General features: G+C 41.8%; 3 protein-coding genes across 3 annotated transcripts in view; 1 reads left to right on the top strand and 2 right to left on the bottom strand.

The window, feature by feature from the left end:
• The window catches only part of LOC112138454 (uromodulin), a 368,601-nt gene that overhangs the window by 196,646 nt on the left and 163,393 nt on the right, over window positions 1-8,562 (bottom strand). The gene's annotated exons all lie outside the window — the stretch shown is intronic.
• LOC112156003 (tripartite motif-containing protein 16) lies at window positions 575-4,236 on the top strand. The gene has a single exon (XM_024288112.2). It carries the CDS (start codon window positions 635-637, stop codon window positions 2,312-2,314), a length of 1,680 nt encoding a protein of 559 aa, XP_024143880.2. The 5' UTR covers window positions 575-634; the 3' UTR covers window positions 2,315-4,236.
• On the bottom strand, window positions 5,091-7,833 carry LOC112156002 (tripartite motif-containing protein 16; the record flags this gene model as incomplete). The annotated part of the gene is given in 1 exon segment (XM_024288111.2): window positions 5,091-7,833. A coding segment is annotated over 1 exon segment (1,595 nt), but the record flags the coding sequence as incomplete, so codon positions are not given.

Consider the following 8,562-nt stretch of genomic DNA (forward strand, 5'->3'; position numbering starts at 1 on the left):
ATATTTCTAAAATAGTGAGGGAATACTGTATTTAGTTATTGCATTTCTTGTCTCTATTGCATTTGGGCTTCAAACATAGCATAAAAAATTAGAATTTTACCTCGCTCTCTCATTGGTTAAAAGAACTCCCACGCGCTTTATGATACGAACAACAAGAAAAACCAAAGCGAAACACAGAACAGTTTGCTGGAAGGAGGTCAACAGGTGTGTGCAAGGTGGAGTCTGTTCTCGATAAAATGGAAAATCTGCTCACAGGAATCTGTTTGAACATTAACAGACATCCCAACAGTCTGCTACTGACCCAGAAGCTGCTATTTCACATCAAATTCTACATTATTCACTAATGATGTCAAACGTTCGGTGTTAAAGCAGTTTTTTGGACCATAAGATTCGATCCTAAAAAGTTTTGTTTTTGTGAAGCAGCAACCATGAATGATTTATGAATTATTCCAAAGCTGGCTGTTCTTGTAGTCGATTAACAGGTAAACCGCCTCCTCTCCAGCTCAAAGTCCAACTTTCACTGTAGTTTCCTGGTTCCTCCCCCCAGGTACGTACCTGAAGAAAACAGGTGTGACTTGCAGTCACCTGATCAGCCGGAGCAGAACACATCGACGCTGCTGAGTCCAGAAGAAAAATGGCACAGGGGGGAAGTATGATGGATCCGCTCAAGTTTGCCTGCTCCATCTGCCTGGATCTACTGAAGGAACCGGTCACCATTCCCTGCGGACACAATTACTGCATGGACTGTATCAAGATCCACTGGAATGGAGAAGCTCAGAGAAAGATCTACAGCTGTCCTCAGTGTAGGAGGACCTTCAGTCCCCGGCCGGTTCTGGTGAAAAACACCATGTTGGCAGAGTTGGTGGAGGAGCTGAAGAAGACCAACAGGAGATCAACTCTCTGCTACGCTGGACCTGAAGATGTGTCCTGTGACGTCTGCTCTGGGAGGAAGTTGAAAGCCGTCAAGTCCTGTCTGGACTGTCTGGCTTCTTACTGTGAGGAACATCTCCAATCTCACTACGAATCTTCAGAAAACCATGAACTTGTTGAAGCTTCCAAAAGCCTAAAAGAGAATGTCTGCTCCCGTCACAACCAGATGATGAAGATCTTCTGCCGCACTGATCAGATAAACATCTGTTATCTCTGTCTGATGGACGGACACAAAGGACACAACACAGTTTCAATTGTGACGGAAAGAAATGAGAAGCAACAAGACCTGATGAGGATTCGAAGAGAAATCCAGAAGAAGATCACATACAGAGAGAAAGACATGAGGCTGTTCCAGCAGGAGGTGGAGAACATTAAGGTTTCTGCTGACAAAGCAGTGGAGGACAGCGAGGAGATCTTCAACCAGATGATCCGTCTCATCCACAAAAGAAGCTCTGAGGTGAAGCAGAAGATCAGATCCCAGCAGGAAGTTGAAGTGAGTCGAGTTTTGGGTCTTCAAAGAAAACTGGAGCAGGAGATCAGAGATCTGAAGAGCAAAGATGAAGAGATGGAGACACTCTCACACACAGAGGACCACATCCAGTTCCTGCACAGATACTCCTCACTGTCAGCTCTCAGTCAGTCCACACACTCATCCGGCCTCCACCTTCGTCCTCAGAAGTACTTTGAGGAGGTGAAAAAAGGGGTGGCAGCCACCAGAGACAAGCTACAGGAGCTCCTCAGTGGCAAACAGGTAAACATCCCCCTGACTGAGGCTAAAATGGGCGTGTTACCACCAAAACCAGAACCAGAACCAAAGAGCAGGGAGGACTTCTTGAAACATTCAAGAGAACTCACACTGGACCCGAATACGGCCCACAAACGTCTGGTTCTAGCTGAGGAGAACAGAAGTGCATCAGGAACGAACAATGATGAGTCTTATCCTGATCATCCAGACAGATTTACTTTCTGGCCTCAGGTTCTGAGCACAGACAGTCTGACCGGACGCTGTTACTGGGAGGTGGAGTGGAATGAAGGAGAGCTTTGTGTTGCAGTCGCGTACAAGAACATCAGCAGAGGAGACTCAACAGAATCTGCGTTTGGGTTCAATGACAAGTCGTGGTCTCTACACTGTCACTACTGCGGCAGGTACACTTTTTCTCACAACAATATTCAAACCCGTCTGTCGGGTCCCGATTCCTTAAGGGTGGGGGTGTACCTGGACCATGGAGCAGGCGTCCTGGCCTTCTACAGCGTCTCTGAAACCATGACTCTGATCCACAGAGTCCAGACCACCTTCACTCAGCCGCTGCACGCCGGACTCCTGTTTTGTGAAAACAGCCACCTGTACTGCCTCCCTACTGCAACCTTCATCAAACTGAAATAGACTAGGACTTGATCAAATATGTCTTAGTTTTATTTTTTGCTCAGAACTCATGTTTGTATCATTTCTTGACTGCATAGATACCAGATACCTTTTGGGGACATTTGGACTTGTTCTATTGACGTCTGTTTTCCTTGTGTTTGATCAATAATGGAGGCTGTGAATCTTTCTGAGCACTTTAAATCATCTTCAACAGCTACATTTACTTTGAAAAGTTTGTCTGAACAAACAGGACCCATGCACAGAAAGCTGGGATCATTCAGAACACAACAACATTTGATTGTCCAGATGTTACTCCAGGAAAAGTTACCAGTTTGGTTGAAAGGCTTGAATTCCTTGCAGCAAACCACTACCAGGACAATAGAATCACATCTTCTGCAAAAGTGATGATACAATTCCAGTGCCACAAAAAGGAACTCCATGTTCTTTGGCCAGCTGCTTGAGATGATGAGTAAAGAAAGGACAGCTCTTTCAAGAGTTTAGCCCCCTCGTCAAAGGAGGCAAGTCTTCTGATAATACTAATCCTGTTTCTCTTTATTATTATTGTTTATTTCATGTTCCGCATGTTTTTTGGACCCTAAATCTCAAACACATGTTCAGAAATGTCTGCAATATCAGTATAAGACGGTTCATTAAAAGGTGCTTGTACTTTGGTTTTTGCTAATTTTATGGTTTTTAAGATATTATGCAATTTATGCTAATTTTAGCCCTATTCTAAGTCTTAAGAAATGTATCAAATCTTTACAAAAATTCTGTGCAATATTGGTTTCAAAACTTTCAGCACGTTCCAGAAATTAATGCTTGTACTTTTAATATTTGAACATTTCACGTTTTTTAAAGATTTTACACAATTTATGCAAATTTATAAGCCTCATTTAAAAATCAAACAGGATTTTTTTTCAAACCTTGAAAAACTTTATGCAGTTATGACACTTGTGCAATATTGGTATCAAAACGTTCAGCACACTCCGAACATTTATGCTTGTACTTTTTGGTTTCGTACATTTTATGGTTTTTAAGATTTTATACAATGTACTTACAAGCCTTATTTAAAAATGGATGGATTTTTTTCAAATCCTTTACATCTTTATGCATTTTTGACACTTATGGATTATTGGTATCAAATCGTTCAGCATGTTCAGGAGAAGGGTGCTTGTACTTTTGCAAATTTTATGGTTTTTGAGATATTATGCAAATTTTAGCTGTATTCTAAGTCTATGGGAAATATTTCAAATCCTTACAAGATTTTGTGAACTTTTGAAAGTTATGCAATTATGATATCAAAAGGTTCAGCACATTGAAGAGATTCATGCTAATACTTTTCATATTTGTACATTTTACGGTTTTTAATATTTCATGCAATTAATGCAAATTTTCTCTTCTCATTGAAAATGAATAGGAAGTTTTTCAAACCCTTTAAAAACCTTATGCAACCATGCAATATTGGTATCAACACGTTCAGCATGTTCAGGACATTTAATGCTTGAACACTTAGCATTTGACATTTTTGCAATATTTAAGATTTTATGCAATTTTTGCTAATTATTCAAAAAAATGCTGTGCACTTTCAGCAAATTATGCGAATTTGGTATTAAAACCTTCAGCAAATTCAGCAAATTAAGAAAAATTGCTTCTGCATTTGTAGCAGCTTTAGCATGTTCAGTGACCACATTCATCAAAAACACATTCACACTAGCATTATTGCTGGTAATGCAACTTTTTTAGTTTTTTAATTGCTAATTCGATCAACGTAATTCCAGCAGAATCAGCTGGAATTACGTTGATCTTGTTGACGGTTTAAAATTTAAAATATGCTAAAGATTTTGTGTTTAGGCGTCACCGGCGGCGTCTTAGGTGTCTTAGGTTTTTGTGCAATTGTGTCTTTATTTTAATAAAAGGTGTTGAATAAAGTTATTTTAATGCTTGTTTGATTATTACATGATCATTTTCATATAAAAAGGGACAAAAATAAAAGGCTGAATTGTTTTGGGACCTGCAGTACTACAGTTCAAACACTTGATGGTAGCAACAGAAAAGATAAAAACAGGAAGAAGGATCACTGATTGATATTATAGTATTTGGGACAAACAAAAAGAACTCACTGAAGAAACTTTAGGACAAATCTAGCTTTTTAAAACAAAAATAAAACAAATTCACTCACAAGTGTTTATAAAAGCCTCCAGATTGTTAACTTCTTGAAAACAACTTTCCACCACTCCTTTCTGGTTGATACAAAGGTCGTCGTGGTTTCAGTCTCCGCCCCTTCCACTGATCTGTCATACATGGGATGGGTCTAGTGACTGAGCAGGAGCAGACGGAGCTTCTGTAAATCTTCAGAGTTGAACTGAAGCTCTCCACACACCTGGAGAGGTCAAAATCACTTTTCTCAAGTCGAGAACTATGTGGCTTCAGAGTTGACTATGGTGACCCTCATCCCATCTGCTTTATACTCCGACAAGAACCATTTTGTGTTAGCTTACATGTCAGCATTAGCTGAAAGCGTTTGTTTTTATTTGTTTTGGTTTAAAATATGATAATTAACTTGCAACTAATCTCCTGGATCACAGCATCATCTGAAGAACCAATTTTATACTTTCAATAACCTGGCAGCTTTACCCCATTTTCCATCCACTCTTTAATATATATATATTTTTTTGTTGACATTTTTCCAAATTATCTTTACGAAACCAACTTGGTCATTTTAGCAACTCTATTAAATCAAATTCCCTTCAGTTGTTCATTATAGCTCTGGATCTCCAGCATCAACACTCACAAAAGATTCACTTTATGATTCTCTTTATTATTGGTAACAACAAATAGATCATAAGATATACATTTGTACTGGTCTTAACATATTTAAGATATTCAACATGATGATGCTATTAGTAATGACACAATAAAGCATCGATATATACATTTATATGTGCATGAATTATTTTGTTTTTATCTCATTTATAACCAAAATGTTTCCAAATTAAACATTTTCTGATTATTATTAAATGCAAACAGCACCGGTGAAAATGTTTCCATTTCTTCAACATGACACCATGGTCCAGGTGAATACTCCATTCTGATTGGTTGCAGAGTGTTCATTAAAACTTGACGATGAAATAAAAGAAGTTCCTTCACTTGACATCTTGCATATATACCACTTCCCTCTGCTGAACATTGTCTGTATATGAGAACTGGACTGATTGACCCCTCCCCCCTTGCAATCCAAAGATTAAGTGAAATAAACAGGAAATAGTCAGTCATTCTATTTCTAAGAATTCTTGATAATCCTCATTTTTTTCATGAATATTTACTTCAAGTTATAAACTGGCCAATCAGATGCCTCAATAAAAGTAAGCGGAGCCTTCTCGCCCCCACATCCAACATTTAAAAAATTTCATAAACCTCAGTTTCAAGTGCTAGAGGTGCGGCCTTCCAGCAAGCTCACTCCTGATTGGCCAGAGTGGTTACCATAGAGACGATGACTCGGACCAGTCACTGCTTGATGGCGCCATCTGGCTCTAACATTGCGGCATTGGTATTGAGCCGGGGGGGGGGGGGCTGAATTGACTTCATTTTGTTGGAGCCGGAAATAATCCATCATCAGTGGATGACATCACACTCACTTGATCCAGCCCTGGTATTCAGTCAATGGTCTTCATACACCAAGTCTGTGAGTGAGCTGTAGCGGTTACCATGACAACGTGTATAAAATAGTCCCTCTCTTGTGAAAAACATGAAAAACAACAAGATTAAGTTACTAATAATTGATTTAGTATGTATATGTTTGGTAAGTGACGACGTTATAAGCAGGTTTGTGCCCTTTTGGATTTCTACAAAATCCATAAATTTTTGATTTGTCGTTCCACCTTCTGAGTTCTTGATACATTTTGATGGGATGAATTATTGTGGAGGACTCTCCTAAAGGACTACGCTCTAAAATGCTGTCGCACCACGTCTCTTAGGTCCCTTAAGTTTCAGAATCTCTACTGTGGTTCCAGTTGAGCGCGAGAGCCAAATTCCGACATGGAGCGGTTTGCGGAACCTTGTCTGGACTCTGTGGAGTAGAGTCATGGTTTCAGAGACGCTGTAGAAGGCCAGAACACCTGCTCCGTGGTCCAGGTACACCCCTATAGTGGAGGAGTCAGGACCTGAGACAGGAGTATCTATACTGTCGTGATAGAATGTATAACTGTTTCTCCTACAGTGTAAAGCCCATGACTTCTCGTTTAATCCAAATGAACTGTCGTCATAATCCCCATCTCTGCAGATGCTCTTGTAGGTCACTGCGATTTGAACTCCTGCTCCACTCCACTCCACCTCCCAGTAACAGCGTCCGGTCAGACTCTGTTTGCTCAGGACCTGCCATCGTCTGTCGAATCGGTCTGGATGATAAAGATAGTACCCACTTTCTCTCATCATTGTTACTGTCCGGTTCCCCTCCGAAATTTCCAGCAGCTCATGTGCCGTGTTCAGGTCCAGCGTGATTTTACGTGTATATTGCAGGAAGTTCTCTCTGGTCTCCTCGTGCATTGATGACGAGGCTGAATCTTGGACTTGGTTCATTGGTTCTGGTTTTGGGGGTAACACGTCCGGTTTAGCCTCTGTCATGGAGATGTTTTCCTCTTTGTCCCTCAGGAGCTCCTGTAGTTTGTCTTTGGTGTCTGCCGCAGCTTTTGTCACCTCCTCAAAGAACCTCAGAGGACAAACCGGGAGGCCGGACGAGTGTGTGGACTGACTGAGAGCTGACAGTGAGGAGTATCTGTGCAGGAACTGGCTGTGGTCCTCTGTGTTTGAGAGTGTCTCCATCTCTCTGTCTTTGCTTTTCAGATCACTGATCTCCTGCTCCAGCTCCTCCTGGAGATCCAGGACTCGACTCACTTCGGCCTCCTGCTGGGATCTGATCTTCTGCTTCACCTCAGAGCTTCTTTTCTGGATGAGAATGATCATCTGGTTGAAGATCTCCTCGCTGTCCTCCACTGCTTTGTCAGCAGAAGTGTTGATGTTCTCCACCTCCTGCTGCAGCTCCTTCATGTCTTTCTCTCTGGACTCGATCCTCTGCTGGACTTGTTGTCGAGTCTCCTCGAGCTTCTTCTGCTTCTCTGTGAATTCAGCTGCTGCTGAGACCGTCTCGTGGTTTTTGTGTTCATCCATCAGACAGAGATAACAGATACACCTCTGATCAGTGCGACAGAAGATCTTCATCACCTCGTCGTGAAGAGAGCAGACGTTCTGATGTAGATTCCCGGACGGTCCGACCAGCTTGTGTTTCCGTAGAGCTGGAACATCAGAGTGAGGTCGGAGATGTTCCTCACAGTAAGACGCCAGACAGTCCAGACAGGATTTAACGGCTTTCATCTTCATCTCAGAGCAGACGTCACAGAACACACCTTCAGGTCCAGGGTGGCTGAGATCAGCTGGAGTAGATCTGAGTTCAGTCTTCTTCAGCTCCTCCACCAACTCTGCTAACATGATGTTTTTCTCCAGAACCGGCCGGGGGCTGAAGGTCCTCCTACACTGAGGACAGCTGTGGGTTCCCCTCTGATCTTCTCCGTCCCAGTAGATCTTGATGCAGCTCATGCAGTAGCTGTGTCCACAGGGAACGGTCACCGGATCCTTCAGTAGATCCAGACAGATGGAACAGGAGAATTTTACCGAGGCCATCGTGTCTGCTTTCTGCGCCGTTTCTCGTCTTCACCAGGACTACTGGAGTTTCGTTTCCTGGAAATCAGAAACTGACGTGTCACAAAAAAGAAAAACAAACTTCAGTTCAACTTCAGAAGCTCCGTCTGCTCCTGCTCAGTCACAAGACCCATCCCATGTGTGTCAGATCAGTGGAAGGGGCGGAGACTGCAACCACGACGACCTTTGTATCAGCCAGGAGGGAGGGGGGAGTTGTTTTCAACAAGTTTGCAACCTGGAGGCTTTTATACCTAAAACTAAATTAGTCCTAAAGTTTTTACAGTGTTCTTTTTATTCGTCCAAAACACTTAAGTGTTCTTTCCTTCTTCCTGTTTTTATCTTTTCTGTTGCTACCATCAAGTGTTTGAACTGTAGTACTGCAGGTCCCAAAACAATTCAGCTTTTTATTTTTGTCCCTTTTTTATGTGTACGTTTCAAAATAATCAAACAAGTATTAAAACAACTTGATTCAACACCTTTTATAAACAATCACGAGCAGTGTTCAGCCTGTTCCGCCTTGCACAAAGGAGCAGGTATGGGTCCTGCTGAGGGGTTGAGGACCTTCTACGGCCCTGTCC

Source organism: Oryzias melastigma, linkage group LG18 (genome assembly GCF_002922805.2).
Source record: "Oryzias melastigma strain HK-1 linkage group LG18, ASM292280v2, whole genome shotgun sequence".
Classification (NCBI taxonomy): Eukaryota; Metazoa; Chordata; class Actinopteri; order Beloniformes; family Adrianichthyidae; genus Oryzias; species Oryzias melastigma.

Excerpts from the sequence above, each read along its gene's own strand:
- LOC112156003 (XM_024288112.2), top strand. The coding sequence starts at position 635 with ATGGCACAGGGGGGAAGTATGATGGATCCGCTCAAGTTTGCCTGCTCC.